The sequence below is a fragment of the Medicago truncatula genome, chromosome 6 (genome assembly GCF_003473485.1).
Source record: "Medicago truncatula cultivar Jemalong A17 chromosome 6, MtrunA17r5.0-ANR, whole genome shotgun sequence".
NCBI classification, from domain to species: domain Eukaryota; kingdom Viridiplantae; phylum Streptophyta; class Magnoliopsida; order Fabales; family Fabaceae; genus Medicago; species Medicago truncatula.
Window position 1 is genome coordinate 12,783,997 of NC_053047.1, and position 20,009 is coordinate 12,804,005.

Consider the following 20,009-nt stretch of genomic DNA (forward strand, 5'->3'; position numbering starts at 1 on the left):
TCGGAAAAACAAACACATTGAAACAAGATTTCACCTTCTTACAGAGCAAGTAACTAAAGGAAAATCGGTTTTGGAGCACTGTACGACAAAAGTTCAAGTTGGAGATGCCATGACAAAATCATCGAAGATTGAAATATTTGAAAGACTAAGAAGCATGATGTGATTGGTAGAAACAAACATGAATTAAGGAAAGGTGTTAGAAGTTAGTTAATTCATGTTGTGAAATTAGTTATGAAAGTTCGATAGAAAAATAGTTATAAGAGATAACTTGTATCTCAAGTAATATAGGCTATAAATAGTTTATCTCGTTTGTATTAATGACTTTCGCAAAATAATATAAAAGTTTACTTTCTCAACATTACTAACCTGAATTTGAGAAAAATATTTAACACATTACTAACAACAAATTACATTTCTTAATGAATATGCTTAGATTGACAAGTTTTAAAAGCTTGGAAAATATAAATTCAAATAAATTGTAATAAAATTATTGAAGTCAAGTTGTGGCATTTGGTTGTGTATGTGCAGACAATACTTGTTGTCGATACTTTCCCATAGCCCATATGGGAAATATGTTTCGATATGATGAATAGTTGGTGGTGCAGTTCTTCATAAATGCTCCTGTTGATTCCTATTTTTTATTTTTTTTTGTGAATGAAATATATATGTGAGAGAAATTAGCATACCATATGATTGTAAGTCCTAATAAAATTAAGGGTTAAATAAGTAAATAGTCTCCCTAAATATACCAACATTTGATTTTAGCCTGCCTAAAATATTCCCTAGGTTTTTGATCCCTTCAAAAATTTTCATCCATGAAATTAATCCCCGCTCTAAATTGAGAACATGGACTAATTTCATGGATGAATTTTTTTAAAGGGACCAAAAGCGAAAGAATTGTTTTAGAGGAACTAAAATTAAATGTTGGTATATTTAGGGGATCATTTACTTATTTAACCCTAAAATCAACTTTTGACTTGGTATATGATTATGTATATAATATCAAGTAGAGAGTATAATTGAAAAATAATAATTAAAATTATGATGAAAATTAAAAGTGATATTGATTTTGGGACAATATTTTATGGATACCTAGGCTTATATTTTAAGATAATAAGAAAAATATTTTATGCTTTTATTGAATAAATATATAAAAATAATTACCTGTTGTGGGAAGTCTCCATCGTCCATTTGTGAATTGATTAGTAATTTCATTCCATGGTGTATAGGTGTAGCTTCTATTTCAGCCTTTTATTTAAAACATCAATTAAGAATCAATTACCACATTAATTAACATACTATGAATCTACTAAGAAATATTTTTACTTACTTAAAAAAAAAAAAAGAAACATTGTTTACTAACCTGCCCTGCACCAATAAGGGACAACAAAGCCCACGAAGTTTGAACCAAATTTGCACGATTGTCTTCTAGATTTGTATAAACCTATTTATATTTAATAAGGAAGAACAAGTGATTATAATTCTTTTTCATATATACAAATGAATGTTAATTTATATAAACTAGCATATAGTTATGAATGTTGATTAAAAAAATAAAAAAATATCAATGTTAATTTTAGTTAAATATGTTTAAGCATTATTATTAATATAATACACTCATTCAACGATTACATTGATATTATATGATGATTTTCAAGTAGATTAACCGTAAAGAGTATTACCTCCGTTTCAAAATATAAGCAAAATTCACTTTTTAGGTTCATTCACTTAATGATGTATGTGGTTCATAATATGGACCACATACATCATTAAATAAATAAACCTAAAAAATGAATTTTGCTTATATTTTGAAACGGAGGGAGTAGTAGATAAAGAAATAAATGAGATAATATTTGTTTTGGTCTTTAAATGTAAAAAGTAGTTATAATAGTCTTTCAATGTCCCGTGAGCATAACTCAGTTGTTAGAACAATGCATTATTATATGGAGGGGTTGAGGTTAGAACGCCAGACACCCCATTTATTCAGCTTGAAAAAGATGTATTCTAACCACTAGGCTACTTAACAAAAAAAAAAAAGTTTCGTTAATATTGTCATATCAATCCCTATAAATATTTAATTACTATCATTTCAATTCATATATGAAAACAGTTAATGTCAAACTTGATGGACTATTTTGGTTCATGGACTGTTTTAAGACTAAAATTTTTCGTCCCCTAAGTTTCAAAATGTTGCGATTTTGGCCCCTTATTAAAAAAAATGGCAATTTTGGTCCATTTCGTCACAAAATTGTTGAGAAGACGCCATGTGTCCCAAAACAGATGTCATAATCGCAACTTTTTGAGAAGATAAAGGGTCAAAAGATCATATTTCCCTTATGTTAGGGGGTCAAAAGTGCAGTTTAGTCCTATTTTAATTAACAAAGTGTACAATCAAAGACTATTTTAAAATTTTAATACATTGAGGGACTATTTTTAAGTGTACAATCAAAGACTATTTACACATTCAAGGATCAAACCGACTATTAACCGATAAATAAATAGATCACCTTGTTTTGGCATGACAAGTAACTTTCTCCCCATCCTCCATTAGGAAGCTGCTTTGACAACAAAAATTTACAAGCCTTTTGCAAGGAAGGACTATTATGGTAGTTCTTTCCACAAGCTGATAACCCCTCCACTGCAAACCATGTACCATACAAATAGCAAATTCCCCAACATCCGTACCTAGGGGTGTAAGTTCTTGTTAAATATATATATTGAACCAAATATAGATACTACAACAAGTTAAATGAGAGTCCGTTTAATACAAAGGGTCATGTTAACTAGGACCTCTGAGGCACTAGTTAATAAAGTTAAAAGTAGAATTTTTTCATTAAAAAATGTATTTGCCTTTGATTTTTGTAGTATGCAATACAACCATAAATTTCATAGAAGAAGGATAAGAGAGAAAGATACAATACCAGGAGCCGTCAGGATTTTGTGTGTGTTCGATGTAACTGATTGCTTTGGCAATGGAGTTATGTATTTCCTTTGTTCTATGTTTTGGATATAGTTTTGTGAAGAGAGCAAGAGCTTGTAATGCAGATCCAGTGCATTCAACGTACCTATTTTACTCAAAGCAAGGAGAACATATATATATATACTCATTCAATACTGAAATACAAGTAAACTTTGAACAAATTACCTATATTAAGAAGGGTTAATTAAGTAAACGGTCCCTGTAAATATTCAAAATTTCAGTTTTAGTCTTTAGAAAATTTTTCCGTCAACATTTTTAGGTTTTTGTAAAATTTTCCATCAGTATTTTTAATCCGTGTAAAAATTTTCCGGAAAAATTTTTAGTCCCTATCAAGAAATGTGATTTTATATTTTGTAGGAATTAAAAACAAAATTTTGAATATTTATAGGGATGGTTTAGTTGATTAACCCTATCAAGAAATATAGTTGATTACATTTTAACTTAAGTAATTAGTGACTGAAAAATGAGCCAAGTTTTAGTTATAATTCATTTCAGTGGTAGTTTATAGATGAGTATAATGAATTTTCTTATCTTACTCCTTCTCAACCAGGCTATCTTCAAAGACTTCACTTGGATTGAGTTTCTGCAGCATACAAGTAACCATTCATATAATTAATCTAGGAATAATAGTGCTTTACCCCTTATAATATATGTCATTTTCGATTTTACCTCTGTAAAATATTTTTTTGGATTTTGTCCTTGTAATTTGAAGATTTTTGGTTTTGGACCTTCATGAATTTTGACTGTACAAAATTGAAGATATGGCAGGGGGTAAACCGAAATTTGCTCAAATTAACAGGGGGTAAACCGAAATTTGCTCAAATTACAAGAGGGTAAACCTAAATTTTCTCAAATTATAGGGGATGAAATTTTCCATGAAGGTTCAAAACCAAAAAATCTTCAAATTATAAGGATGAAATTCAAAAAAATAAAATTACAGGAAGAAAACCAGAAATAACCTATATAACAGGGGATAAAGCACTATTAATCCATTATTCTATTATTTGTTAATTTGAAAGAAGATGCTAACACGTGTCATAAAGAACTACACATAGTAGCTCTATCTTAAAAATCATGTAAATTCATTTTTTTTAAACGACAAAAACTGCTAGTTTTAATGAATTTTTTTATGCGTTTTTTAACACGTGCTCTTATAGCACATGTTAGCAAGACACTAATTTAAATCATACGAGTTAGTTCTTACCTCTAACCAGCGATATGCCTTTTGAGGCTCCCAAGCGGGGAAACCACCATTACCACTCTGTATTTAAATGGGAGAGACATGAATATCATATATACGTGAGACTGAGAAAAGAACAACACCAAGAATCAATTCATTATAGGTTTAAATGTAGTTTTTCCACCTTATGTTTCAAAACGTTACGATTTCGGTCCAAAAAAAAACTTTGTCCTCTATCTTTAAGGAAATATGCTCTTTTGACCTCATAACTTTAGGGAAATTTATTGTTTTTGGCCCTCTATCTTTACAAAAAGTTGCGATTTTAACCCCCTGTTTTGGGACACGTAGCGTCTTCTCAGTAGTTTTGCAACGTTTTGTAAAATTAAGGGGTAAAATGTTTTTTTTTTTGTAAGAAGGCAAAAATTGCAACTTTCTAAAAGTTAAGGGGTCACAAATACAGCTAAGCCTTCATTATATGATAACATGAATTAGAAAGGAAAAACATGTATACATACTTGTAGAGAGAGGATGACATTAACAGCATCGTATAATCTCTCTGTTTCCAATTTTTCTCCAACAAGATCACTTGGCATTTGTGACAACAAGAGTGCAGCCTGCATGTGGTGTTTTTGAGTTGTCATGATCAAAGATCTATAGACCTATATATTAATTTCCTTATATATATATATATATATATATATAAGACTTTTTGTTGAACTTGAAAGTTAGCATATGAATCTCATTTTTAAGCAATTGTATTGAGAAATAGGGATGGCAACATGGGTTAGGCAAGTCAGGTAGGTCTATTTAACCTGCCTTTTTTAGCAGGGTGGATTGAGATTTTGAAGTCGCCATTAATAGTTGTTCCGTCCTGCATAACCCGCTAAAAAACCTAAATATTATTTGTCTTCTCATCTAGTTCGATATAAGACTTGGTTATTGAACTTGAAAGTTAGCCGATGAATTTTTTATTTTGCTTAAACAGTTGCGCTAGGGAAGGAACGTTGTCATTCTATTATGAGTTTCTTAACTACTTTCGCCTAAACATCACTGGCCTAAAACATTGTCGATGCATTTGTGTTAAAGCCAATGGGATCAGTTTCTTCTCCTTACAACTATCAACGTACCTTGAGTCCTACTGCAGTGCAGTCAGAGGCTTGCCAACCTTCATCTTGTATTGAAAATGTCCATGCTCCTTTGCTAATGTGTCTGTACATTGCCCTAAAATCACCTGATGGGTTATCAACCACCTGTGAAGCCTTCAGAAATTCATGTGCTTTTCGAAGTGTGCGACCATACTCCTCACTTACGTTACAACCAACTATTGCTTGTATAGAAAATGCTGCATCCCATGTCTGACAACCAAAGCCCTGCATATGCATATATCATATAGCTAGATAAGGATGACCGCAATTTTGAAATTAAGGCCGTTGATCCTAAAATTTTAAGCGCGATAGGGACTATCAAGATGACTGCAATTTTGAAATGGACAATGATATATATCTCGTAAATTAGAGTATAGAGAATTCATCACGAATTGTACGCTATTTCAACTTATTTATCGATCTAACCTGGATTTTTAAGCCATCTTCAGCGACCCAGAAGAAATCAGGGATACGGGCTAAATGATGTTTATATGCCTCTGAGTCTTGGTCATCAACCCAATGCGCCAATAAACATAAGGCCTGCATACATGCAATTTCTTGTTTAAGCATCCAAAAGTAGTAACTGATATAAATATATAGATCCAGTTATAACTCGAACACTATAGTATTATTTCTAAATTACCTTCACTGCGCTTCCAACCCCAATATATCTTCCATTTTCATCCTCATAACGTATATGATTTATTGCAATTTGTAATGAACTATGTCTAAGCTTCGAAAAAGGCCAGTAATTCAGCAAAGGCTCTCCAACATGATAAAGCAACCCCCATACCATATATTGAACTAGAGGACGTGGGCAGTAAAGATCCTCCTGAAATTAAATGTTAGAGTAAGTTAACTCTATTTTAGTATAAATTAGTTATTCTGAAATTAATTAGCAATTAGTTTGTACAATTGCACACTATAAATAGGACAGTTATATACACTGTTTACTATCGTTTAAGAATCATTGTTTACTAAAATTAGGCCGTTTTTAGAGGTTTTAAGACGGCTTCCGACTTGAAGGTTAATTTTTTGAAAAGTTTTTAGTTGCAGTAAATGTTGATCAAAGGTTTTTGGAAATAGCGTGTGATTTCTTAAATTGTGCTCAAAGAGTTATTTCGTTTAATTACTTGGGGCTACCGGGGTAAATCCGAGGAAGATCTCTACGTGGGAGCCTATGTTACATAAGATTTCCAAAAATTTGCAATCTTGGGGAAACAACTATATGTTAGTCTTAGAAGTCGTATTGTTTTTATTAACTTGGTGTTGAATTCGATACCAAATTTTTACTTATCTTAATGAAAATGGCGACTAGAGTGGTGAGAAGGTTGGTGCACATTCAGGTTGTTCCCGAATCCTTATTTATTAATTTTATTAGGTCTGCAACAACTTAACCTAATGATTTCCCTCTAAAATACTGCATTAGGTTAGTAGCAATTTAACCTAACAAATTCCCTCTAAAATGCAGCAATCTCTAATATTTCTCCTCACTGATGAGCTTTTCATTCCTATCATGTTGTGTCATCGTTTGTATATATCTATTGTTTCTATATATATATATATATATATATATATATATATATATTTTTATTTTTTTTTACAAGTTGTACACTTCCCTTATCCCTTATTTTAAAAGCTTATTAGGTCTTGCTACTAAACCTAATTTTTCCCTCTAATCATCCATCATTAATTGCTTAATCCTAAAACCCCATTTTTCCCTCCAACTGTGGCCGAATTTGAATTTCAAAAACCGATGGTTGTATTTCCATCTGGTTCGGTTGTGTTCAGAGTGTTTTTTGGACTTCAAAATTATGCCTTGGCTCCCTATTAAATTCACCCTTTGGTATGCCCTATGCAAACCTTATCAGATAACCACAAGGGATTCAATAACCACTATCCAACCAGTTTCAACCATATTGCTATCCAATATTTGCAAGGCTTATAAATAGGGTTGGGAATAGGTCAGGTCGACCTACAGGGGCCTATGGCCTGGCCTGTTTAAGCCTGGTCTGGTCTGGCTTGTTTATTAAAAAGGCTAAGCTTAGGCTTTTTAAAAAGCCTATTTAAGTAAATAGGTCAGCCTTAGGCTATCAAAAAAGCCTATGAAGCCTAATAGGTCGGCCTGTTTATGCATGTTAGGCTTCATAGTGGACTTTTTAAATAGGCTTTAAAGCTTTATAGTGAAATAGGCTTTTAAGGCCTTATGGTAGTGATAAACAAGTCTTACACTGAAATAGGCTTTGAGGCCTATTAAGCCTATTTAAAAGTAGATAAAATGGAATGTTTAGTGACTTTAATAGTAATTAGGCCTGTAAATAGGCTTTCAGGCCAGGCCAGACTTTTAAATAGGTTAGGTCAGGCAAAAAAAAAATAGGCCTATGAAAGGCCATAGGCCAGGCTTAGGCCTGCAAATTTTTTCGTAGGCCAGACTCAGACCTATCAAAGTCTGGCCTGGCCTGGCCTATTCCCAACCCTACTTATAAATATATTGCATTTAAGTATTTTGTAGTTGCTAAGCTTTATTTGTGCATCAGAAGCACATCTCAACCTTGGTTCGTTTTTGTCAACAATCTTTTTTTTAAAGTACCTATATTTTGTCAATAATCGTTTTTTTTTATCCAATTATATACTAAATCGTTTCGTTATAAGACCCGTGCGGTGCGGCGCACGGGTCGGCAATTTAGTTTATATATAATATAATAGTTAAAGATATGTGTAAAAAAAAGGAAATGTTAACAAGACCTAAAAAAGATTATGGGTCTGTTTGGTTAACCCCAAAAAAGAGCTTTTACCTTTTAGCTTATAGCTTATAAGCTCGTTTGACAAAAAAAGCTCTGTTTGGTAACACTTTTTCACCATGAGCTTATAGCTTATTTCACGAGCTTATAAGCTATTTTTCAGAAGCTATTCCAAGTAGCGTTTGAGCTTATAGCTTATAGCTTCTCACATTTTCTTTCAATTTTACCCTTATTATTTCATTTAAATTGTAATTTTATCCATTATAATTTTTATAATAAGCTACGTAATAAAGACTACTATCCCTTTATTCCAATTTTTGTATATATATCAGCTGGCTTTTTTTCTTTTTTTTTTTGAAAAAATATATACCTTCGTTTTTTTTTTTAAGTGTTATTTTCTTTATTCTCTGTTATTAGTATTACTCTATTAGTGCTACCTTTTTTTATTTTTTGAGGTAAATGTTATTTTTTTTATAAAGTGGAAACACTTAAATGATAATAAATATAAAATAAAATTTTAGTGAATAAAATTTAATTTAATACATAGGATATATTAAATTAATAAATTTAAAGTATTTTTTTAAAGAAAAATTAGTTTACAAAATTACAAATACTTAAATTAATGATATAATTTTTATTATGAATTAAGAATACCTTTTATGTCATTTTACATTTATCAGTTAGTTGAACCGCTATTTTTACCAAACATTTCAGTTAGCTTATCAGTTAGCTTATCAGCTAAAAGCTATCAACTATCCGCTATTTTTACCAAACAGAGTCTATAGATGATAGACACGAACCTTAGCAACAGTGTTTCGGGCTTTATTCCAGTTGATTTGATCATAAGACTCATTATACAATTCTTCTCTTAGTGATCTAATTAGGCCTGTGATAGGGCCCACAAACTTCTTCCCATATAAATATGACATGGGCATGTAGAGCAATCGACAGTAGCACAACATTTTCCCTGCATGGTAACAAGAGGAATTTTAGTAGACAAAATTATATTCACTTCCAAATAATTAAATATAAAGAAGACACAACGTTGGTATTTTTGTGTTCTGATGCTTGTTGGATGTGATATTTGTGAAGATCAAATTGATATTTGTGAAGCTCAAATTTGTCACAGTGAGAAAACACATGTTCACACCACATATACTAAAATATATATTATATAGAAAATACTAACGAGTGTCTCAGAACCATTGTTTAAAGATATTAAACAGTAAGTCAGAATTTATAGTATTTGATTTTGTTTTTAAAATAATTTTTAAATTGAGGATTTTTAAACGGTGCCCTCGGACACAACAAAATTTGAAGATACTATTAGAGAAAGAAAGAAAGGAAGAGGAGATAGCTAGCAGGATTACTTGATGTATAAGTTACTTAGTATAGCTTAGTTTACTAATTGAGATTAGCATCTAATTGGGAGCTTTGTATTCATATAAATACTCCTTGTACTTGCTTTTCCATCTAGGAGAAATGAGAGTTTATTCAATTTTGGTTAAAATATGGTTTTGGTCCCTGCAAATATGTCTCGTTTTCGTTTTAGTCCCTTTAATTTTTTTTTTTTTGGTCCATGCAAATATGTCTCGTTTTGGTTTTGGTCCCTGGCCCCACTTTTGTGATGATTTGCACACGTGGCACATGATGATTGAACCCATTTATTAGAAAAATAGTCCCTCCAAAATCTTTTGATTCTTAAAGGGACTATTTTCAAAACCAAAATATTTTGCAGGGACCAGAAACAACAATTTTTTTTTACAGGAACTAAAACCAAAACGAGGCATATTTGCAGGGACCAAAACCATATTTTAGCCTTCATTTTTCACTTTCCATAACATGGTATATCTCTCTCTCTCTCTCTCTCTCTCTCTCCCACACACACACACACACATCTTCATGAAGCTAGTTTTTTTAGAAAAGTTTGTTACAACAACTTTCTTCATCTTCTTCATCATTTCTTCATTGATTCTTCGTGAATCTTCTTGCTTTTTCCTTGATTCTTCGCATATTTTTTGGATTTTCCTTGAATCTTTGTTGATCAATGGAGATTCCTGATGAAGATGATCTAAACTGCAGTGCGTGGGAACGATGTAACCACCTGATTCAATCATGGATTATCAATTCAGTTTCGCCACAAATTTCTCAAACACTTGTTTTCCATGAATTCGCCATTGATGCTTGGTTAGATCTCAAAGAGCATTTTTCTATAGCTGATAGAATACACATTGATAGAATACACATTTTTTGGATTTTTCTATGCTTGAATTCTCATCCTCCTATGCATCATTGCACTTGTCCACATCCTTCCAGTTCCGCCGCCATGAGAGAAGCTTGTAATTTCAGACTTGAAGGTCAAGTTATCCAGTTCCTTACTGGATTGAATGATCAATTTGTTGTTTTAAAGGCTCAAGTTCTCATGATGGATCCTCTTCCATCCATTAACAAGGTATATTCCTTAGTGATTCGGGAAGAAAGCAAAAATCACTCTACAACTTCTTCCATTGAAGAACATGTCTCTTTAGTTAATGCTTATAATTCACGCAATAAGCCTCAAGGAAAAGAAAGGGGGGTATTCTACTAGACCTAAACCTCCAAGACATTGCACATTTTGTGGAAGGAATAATCACAATGTTGATTATTGTTATGCTAAGCATGGACATCCTAATTTTCAGAAGCAGTGTCATTATATCAATGCCTCAAGTAGTAATGAAGCAAATGAGGCCACATTAGGAAGTTGCAATGATGTAGCTTCTCCTAGTTCTAGTATTTCACAATAGAAGTATGATAAGCTTGTAAGCTTGATACAAGAAGTGAATCTACTTCCTTCATCATCAACATCTCCTGCTGCTAGTGCCAATCACATAAATTTACCTTCTATGTCATGTATATCATCCAATATTTTATCTTCTTCTATTTCATCTAAGTCTGATATTTGGCTTTTAGACTCAGGTTCTAATGAACACATTGTTTCTTCCACACATTGGTTCACTTCATATCATAAAATTAACCTTAAACTTGTGAATTTACCTAATGATACTTATGTTCTTGTTCAATTTGTTGGCGCCATTCACTTTTCACCTCAATTTTACCTTTAAAATGTCTTATATTCTCCATCATTCAATTTGAATTTGATTTCTATATCCAAACTATGTCGGTATTTGGTTACAAATTTTTCAAGATAATAAATGTTTTTTACAAGATCTTCACTCCCACAAGATGATTGGTTTGGGTAACCATTCCTTCTTCTGCATTATGGCCTTTCAGGTTAGGTCATGTATCTCATAAGAGATTATCTCACATGTCTCAAATTTATCGTAGTCTTACTTTTGATCACAATGGTACTTGTGACATATGTCATTTTTCTAAACAAAAGAAATTACCTTTTACTTCTAGTCTATCTATTGAATATAGCAAATTTGAACTTTTACACTTTGATATTTGGGGTTCCTTATCTACTACATATGTACATAATCATAGATACTTTCTTACCATAATTGATGATTATTGTGGATTTGTTTGGATTATTCTTTTAAAATCTAAGTCTGAAGTTTCTCATTATGTCCAAAATTTCATTTCTCTCATTGAAACACAATTTCATATCATTCCTAAAGTTATTAGGTCTGATAATGGTCCTGGATTTTCGCTTCATTATTTTTATGCTTCTAAGGCAATCTTGAATCATAGATCATGTGTTGAAACTCCCCAACAGAATGGTAGAATAGAAAGAAAACATCAACATATTCTCAATGTAAGTAGAGCTCTCCTGTATCAATCCAAACTTCCTGCTTCTTATTGGTCATATGCTCTCCTACATGCTACTTTCATCATCAATAGAGTCACTTCACTTAATCTCCATAACAAATCACCATATCAACTTTAACACAATAAAATCCCCAACATTACTTCTTTTAAAGTTTTTTATTATTTATGCTATTTCACTACTCTTCAAGAACAAAGATCCAAACTTTCCCTTAGATCTAGAAAGTTTGTTTTCTTATGTTACTCTATTGGTTTCAAAGGTTTTGTCCTTTTAGATATTCATTCTAGAGAAATACACATATCTAGACATGTCAATTTTTATGAACATATTTTACCTTATCCACCTAATCCATCCTTCAACACTACTACTTGGAACTATTTTTCTTTTGATTCTTACTTGACAAGTAATCTTCCTTCTGATAGTTCACCAACTCCTATTATTTCCCAAACTTCCATTATTGATCCTGGTCCACCTCATCTTGAGCCTGCATCACCTATATCTCCAATTCCTCCACCTTTTATCAAAAAATCCTCCAGAACAATAAATCTACCTTCACATTTACAAAATTATATCTGCAATGTTATGTCTTCAACTTTTCCTGCTTTATCTGACAATGTTAAACATCTTATTTCACATTCCCTATCATATAATAATTTGTCTCCATCTCATTGTGCTTACTCTCTATCCATTGCTTTACACACTGAGCCAACCACCTATGATGAAGCAAGCAAACACACATTATGGAAACAGGCTATGCAGGTTGAGCTTACTGCTCTTGTAAATACTAGAACTTGGAAACTGGTTAATTTACCACCTAATATCAAACCTATAGGTTGAAGATGGATATATAAGATCAAACACAATGCAGATGGCTCCATAGAGAGCTACAAAGCAAGATTTGTTGCTAAGGGTTACAATCAAATTGAGGGATTGGATTATTTTTAACATTTACTCTCTTGTTGCAAAGCTCACCACAGTAAGAACTATTATTGCTTTGGCTTCTATCAACAACTAGCACATTCATCAACTAGATGTAAACAATGCATTTATACATTGATTACAAGAAGATGTGTTTATGAAGATGTGTTTATGCTTATTCCTCAAGGTATCAGTACTTCCAAACCTAATCAGGTTTGCAAGATCCTAATCTCTCTTTATGGCCTTAAACAAGCTAGCAGAAAGTGGTACGAAAAGCTCACTTCCCTTCTTCTTCACAACCAATATACGCAATCCACATCAGATCACTCGTTGTTTATCAAGGACACTGCTTCTTCTTTCATTGTGCTCCTAGTGTATGTTAATGATATGATCATTGCTGGTGATTCCATGTCTGAATTTCAACATATGAAAGCCATCCTACATTCTTCCTTCAAGATTAAAGATCTTGGTTAGTTAAATTACTTCCATCATTTTGAAGTTTCACATTCATCTAAAGGAATCTCCTTGTATCAAAGGAAGTATTGCATTGATCTTCTCACTGATCTAGGTCATCTGACTTCCAAACCTGTTTCTACTCCTTCTGAACCTTCATGCAAGCTACATAAAGATTCTAGTGCACCTTACGCTGATGCTCCTTCATATAAAATATTGATAGGAAGACTGATTTATCTCACCTATACTGGACCATATATCACTTTTGCTACCTAGCAACTCCGCCGATTTCTATCTTCCCCTATTAAGTAACATTTAACTATAATCACTAGAATCTTAAGGTACTTGAAGATATGTCGTAGTCAAGGTCTATTCTTTCCCAGAGATTCTACTTTGTGCATTTAAGGCTTTTCAGATGCTAATTGGGCAGGGTGTTTAGATTCTAGAAGATCTATTTAGGTCAATGTTTCTTCCTTGGGAAGTCCCTCATTTCTTGGATACCAAAGTGTTTACGTATCTACGTGGACTAAAAAAGTAAGAGCTTATTTTAAACTTTTTCATTCATTAAAAAGATTTATTGATTTATATGAAAACAACTTTAGAAGACATGTTCCTTCTTTTCTTTTGATTTTGATTAATCTTTTTTTTTTCCCCTTTTCATTAGCTGGTGATTTATTTTTTCGGCGTGATTTATTTCGTTGCATGTTGTGTTTTTTTATCAATATTAAAACTAAAAGAGCAACAAGAAGAAGGAAAAAAAAAAGGCGGGGAAACATAGTTTCCCTAGCATCATCTAAACAATAGCTTGAGAGGGAAGATAGACAAGTTGGAATGATCTTAATCTCATGAGATATCAATGCATCCAATTTAATTAGGCGATTAATGCAAGAGTTTATTTCACACAAAGTATAAGCAAACACATCATTCCAATCTCTCTCAATAAAGGAACAAATGTTTTCAATTAGAGAAGCATAAGGGTGATTAGGTGCGACTTCGTCCTTGATAAAAGTCAAAGATGTTTGAGAGTCTAACTAACAAATGATGTTTCTAAATCCATGGTCCCAAGTAAGTTGCAATCCATAGAAAATAGCACGAAGATCAGCATTAATATTAGTAGTATGACCAAAACTTCCTACCATACCAGTATTATGAATTTGGTTACATGTTTTGTTTTTTCCAGTGATTGGATGATTATATTTTTGTTTGTGCCAACTTTTGTCATAGGTTCGAGTATTTTGATTTACAATATTGTTTTACCACAATGATACCTTTTAAGTTTAGTTGGATATGTATTCACTATCTACTTTTTTGTTGGGTAAAGATACATTTGTCAAGCTTGAACACTATTTGTTAGGATGACTCTGTAAATAAGGATCCCTGTTTTCATACAAATAAACTACACCAGAAAAAAAAATCATGAAATTCCCTGGCTTTGATCCAAACACCAATCTAGCGGCAGTCTACAATAACAGGGGAAAACCACCCCATCTGTTTAGGATTCGCAACGACGTCACTTTCTCGGGCTGAAGGATGAGCTGGATCAAATCAACCGTCAACTCAACCACAGATGAAACTCACGAACGACGACGACGTGAGAACCATGTTCTCTATCTTTGGACACTTCTGTGGTTAGATCTGCTGAACAAATAAAAAAAAATTTGATCCGGCCCAGGAACTACGAAGAGATCAGGGCTCTGCTGGAGGGACCAGAGGAAGAAGTTAGTTTAGATTATCTGTGATAATGTGCTATGTTTTAATTAATCGTGTGTTTTATGTTGTTTTAATTACGTTTTAGTTATATGTTGTTGAATTAAGTTGTTGCATTATGTTTTGAATAATATATATATATATATATTATTAAAAATTTCATTGTTTTACTTTACGTCAAAGATGTTCATTTAAACGCTAAAATAGTCCGAATTCAACTCAATTTTTTAGGGTGTAAGTACAATCCGGATTATATAATCGTAATTACACTAGAGCAATTCGGATTATAAAATCCGGATTGCCTCAACATAGGATTATTTTGTGAGGATCACATTGCACCGACAATTTTTGTGGTCCACAACATCCAGAAACCCTTATAAATAAGTGTTTCCGGTTTTCACCTTCATTTCCATCAAAAACACACAAACACATCAAAGAAACCATGAAATTTTTTGTCATTGTGCTGGAGATCTTTCTCATGCGTCGCAAATAGATTGCTCTCTATTTGATGGCATGCTGCCAAAAATATATAGATAGATAAATTGATACAAAGCTTCTGAACTTGATCTATAGATATGAACATCAAGAGGTTTCTATGAGTTAGATCTTGCTTCCTGCCAGATGAATAAGTCATTTGTCAAGGCAACATGATCTAACTCAAAGAAATCCTCTTGAAACACCTTGCCTTTCTAACTATTTATTTGTCTTATTTTGTTTTTATTTATGTTATGTACCTTTGTTTTATTTTTTCCAAGCCATTCGCCACGAAAAACGATCCAGAATACAGGGTCTGATGCAGTTCAGATTTTATAATCCGGACAGACTTCATGCATTCCGGAATATAAAATATGAAATCCCTTAGTTTATTTTGGACGGTGGCTTTTCACCAAAGGTTTGGACGGATAGTGGAGTTTTAATGCATTTTTGAACGGTTTTGATTGTGGACAATGTTTTATTTGACTGTACTTATGACCTATGACTGATTTAAGGCTATAAAAAGGCTTGAATCTTCAACAATTTCCTTCATTCTTCTACATCTCCTTTCTTACATTTTCTTCAATTATTTTTAGTTTTTTTTGGTAGTTTTTAGGTGGGTCTGTGTTGTCATGGTCATTGTTGACCGTTCATTCGACCCCTGCAATTGCATTGCAGCTTATGTGGGGTTATATAATGGTCAACAGATACCCTTGACATCAAAGAAAGACACAAAAATTTCATATCGTATTTGTCCGGATTTTAGTTTCCGGAAATCACTAACAATCTGGTTCAAAAAATAAAATCCGAACTTTGATTATTTTTGGAATTTTTGCAAGGCTCGTGAGAAGACGGCAGGGTGGAAAAAGTAACATCGTAAAAAGTGTTTTGAATATATTAGGCGTAGAAGCACATTAGTTCTTTTGCCAAACAATTGACTCATTTACATGTATTCTTGTATTCTCATACTCTTATATTTTCTTGTAAATAGGGTTCATTTGTAATCAAGTTACATATATAAAAAATATTGAAACTCTCACTTTTTTCTCATTCTCTTCATCATATACATTTTTCATAAGGAAAATATATATATATATATATATATATATATATATATATATATATATATATATATAAAAAGAAATAGAGAAAGTATAACATATTTATGAAATTTTCAAAATGGAACCTGGATTAAGAGGTGAGAATTTGGGAAGTAGCCAAAACTCTGGTGGAACTGGATTGCAACCTGACCACTCATGAACTCCAAGTACCTAAAGCGGTGAATCATGAGCACTTAACATATATATTTTACACACACACAATCAGACTTGCATTTAGTCACCAAAAAAATATGAATAAATACACTTGCATAGATTTGTTTTCTATTTTTTTAAAGAAGCACTTTGCATGGATTTGTATTGCCCTATCCGTCCTAAAATAATTGTTAATTCAATAATGAAAATATATTTTGACATAAATTTTTTTGAGGTAAATATTATTTTTAGTATAGCTTTTTTTATTTTAATTTTTTCAAAAGATATTTTGTTTTCCACCATTTCACTGCAAAAATTATATTGTGTGCATCACACGTAAGTCATTAAACCTCACTATACAATATGATAAAATTTCATTACTAAATAATTCCCCTAAAAAAAGTACTCAATAATGAATAATATATGTAAGGTCTGAGGTTCAAACCCCGGCCACCACAAAAAAAAAAAAAAAATGTATTTACCGTGACCCATAACTTTCCCCATGATGGAATACCGACGAGACCACCATGGTCAAGGATCCATCTTCTACCTCTATCCATTTCCATATTTTCACCATCTTCAGGCCCTTCTCCAAGTATTCTCAATGCAATATAGCTCAATGCAGATCCAAATATTGTGCTGTGACCCTCTATATGCAACCCCCATCCACCATCTTTATTCTGTCACACATCACACTTTGTATCACTTACTAAAATTTGATGGATTCCTATTTAGAAAACAAGTAAAAAATACTTATATATACCTGATGATTATATAAATACCGAACAATTTCCTTCTTATGTTCATGACCTAAAACCTCATCAATAGATCTTGTAATATAGAGGGCCATTACCTGTACAAATTGTAATTACAAATATAAAAAAATAGTGGCAATCAAAATCAGTGAGTATTAGGTATTATCATTAACAAATAAAAGAAAAATAAAATAAAAGACAAGCGTTTGTTGTTCATTCACTTTGTAAATGTTAATTAAATCTAGAATTAATTAATGGGTGCTACTAACCGGTGCCCCCGGGGCACTGGATAAGAAATAATAAATAGACAATAAATAAATGAATCTTAATTGATTTACCTAAATTAAAGTGAGATATAAGTCAACTAATTAAAATAAGATATAGTTGTATTTATTGTTTGTTTTTGTAGCACTAACATCATCAATTATGTTATTTATCATCTACAAATAAAAACGATAATATAAAAAAAAAAACATAAAGACAAGATGTAAAAAAAAGAACAATTTTTTTTTGAATAATACCTAATAAATTGAACGTAGCGTAAAAAAGATTGAATATTTTATTTTTTAGAAGATAAAAAAAAAAAAGCAGATTGATGATGGCAAAGAGATATTGAATATAACATTTATTAATTTTAATTAGTTGAAATATTTTACACTTTAATTAAGATAAATCAAGTGAGATCTATTTATTTATTGTTCCTTATCCAATGGCCCGGGGGCACCGGTTAGCATTGCCCTTAATTAATATATTATTAAGGTGCATCAAACTTAACCTAGTTTAATAAAAATTTAAGACATTAATTTTGATACACTTCTATAACATTAATTTTAATGTATCTTAGTAGTCTTTCCGTCTCATTTTAATAGTCGTTTTATAGTTGTGTACGGTACTTAAGAAAATGACCAGTTTAATTGATTTTAATGGTAAAACAAGTCTAATTATCTGAAATACCCTATTTTTTTACAAGCTAAAATACCCTTATTAGTTAGAGTTAGTTGAGTGAAATTCAATAAATAAGAATATATTAGTTGAAAAAATAATAAATGTTGTATTAATATTTTAAAGTGACAATTATTTTGAGACATAAAAACGTTGTTAAAGTGACAATTAAAATGAGACAGAAGAGTACTCTTTAAGGATTTCAAAAGAAGAAATTATTTTATAAAAAAGTCAAATATTTTAATTTTCAATACATTAATTACACATATTTTTTTTATAATTTTTTTTTTACCATTTATAGGTTTTAGAGTGTCCGAGACACTCCTTGCAACATAAACCAAGTGTTATTTCGGGGGGAAAAAACACAAACCAAGTGTTATAATGATGCAATTTGATTTATACATATAGAAAGCTAAAATTTGATCTCACCAAAGGTTGAACAAAAAACAAAGAGCCAGCAGCTTCTGCAGGCCAGTGTCCATCATGGGCCTGGATGGAGGCATATGAACTTATAGACCTTCTAATCGTAGTAATCAATGCTTCCTCAGTAATAATATCTTTATCTCTCAATTTAACTGCCGGTGGAATTAGGCCACATTGGTTCTCCTTTTTGAGCTGCATGTACATGATTCAATAATATTCAACAATCACATCTATACATAAAGTCAGGTCCCAATTGTAATCAACCTAGCTATGAAGTTTAGGTTAAGAGATCATAAGATGCATTGAGTTTAATTCAACCTTATAAAAAACCGGCTTGTAAAAGCAATGACCGATCATGATGTTTACTTTAAGAGATCATTCATCTTAATACTACTTAACTAAATAAAGGTTTGCTATGATGTTTTAATTGCATCCGATGTATTAATTTAATTCAACTTTAAAAAACCGATTTATAAAGTGATGGATGCTCGTGTTTTATAAACACAGTCATATTTCTAAGTAATGTGAGACTAAATCCACCTTTTCAAACTCAACACAATGAAGGTGTTGGAGGATGCAAATCAAATGCCACAGTTAGACGACTATGGACGGACGGTAAAGACGGAATTTCCAATACTATTTTAAAAGGCACACAACTAGACATACCTGCATTCTCATGAAGAGATCAGCACTTTGTTTGTTGGAAAATCGATTTTTGGTGAATTCATGTCGTAGCCTTTCTATCTCATCACGTTCTTGTTGAGTTCCAGCATTTGGATCGAATTCCCAATGTTGACGTCCTATGAAATTGTTTAAGGAAATCAACCTTTCTCCACCTTCTCCTATCTTCAACTTCCACATATTTTCTTTTCACTATGATACTACTCTTCTCTTCTTCCTTTCTTATGTGACCGACCAAGATGTTATAAATACTAATATCAATATTCCATTAGTATATATAAATCACAACGTACAAGGTACTTCATTTATTTATAAAATAAAGCATCGAGGAGAGAGAATATGATAGAAATATCGTTGACCGCAAATAGAGATTTTTTATTTTGTTTATGTGCATGTGGAAGCCTTTATATATATATATATATATATATATAGACACACATATATTATATTATGTAATAGAATTCTGACTAGGCATGCCAATAGGGCGGGATGGAGACGGGGAAACCGTCCCCATACTTAATTATCATATATTTATCCGTTACTCTACCCATACTCAACGGGGATGAGAAATTGAATCTCATTCCGGTCCTC

The 20,009-nt window shown here is 31.9% G+C and overlaps 1 protein-coding gene across 1 annotated transcript; it reads right to left on the bottom strand.

Annotated features, from left to right (window-relative positions):
- Positions 1 to 315: 315 nt before the first annotated feature.
- LOC25496085 (lupeol synthase) lies at positions 316 to 19,645 on the bottom strand. The gene is made up of 17 exons (XM_013596356.3): positions 19,404 to 19,645; positions 18,744 to 18,929; positions 17,381 to 17,470; positions 17,100 to 17,297; positions 16,551 to 16,635; positions 8,847 to 9,013; positions 5,949 to 6,137; positions 5,732 to 5,845; positions 5,288 to 5,530; positions 4,676 to 4,774; positions 4,185 to 4,241; positions 3,517 to 3,563; positions 2,922 to 3,065; positions 2,508 to 2,685; positions 1,364 to 1,444; positions 1,165 to 1,248; positions 316 to 631 (listed from the first exon to the last, which is right to left on the bottom strand). Exons 1-17 carry the CDS (start codon positions 19,596 to 19,598, stop codon positions 497 to 499), a joined length of 2,292 nt encoding a protein of 763 aa, XP_013451810.1. The 5' UTR covers positions 19,599 to 19,645; the 3' UTR covers positions 316 to 496.
- Positions 19,646 to 20,009: the final 364 nt, after the last annotated feature.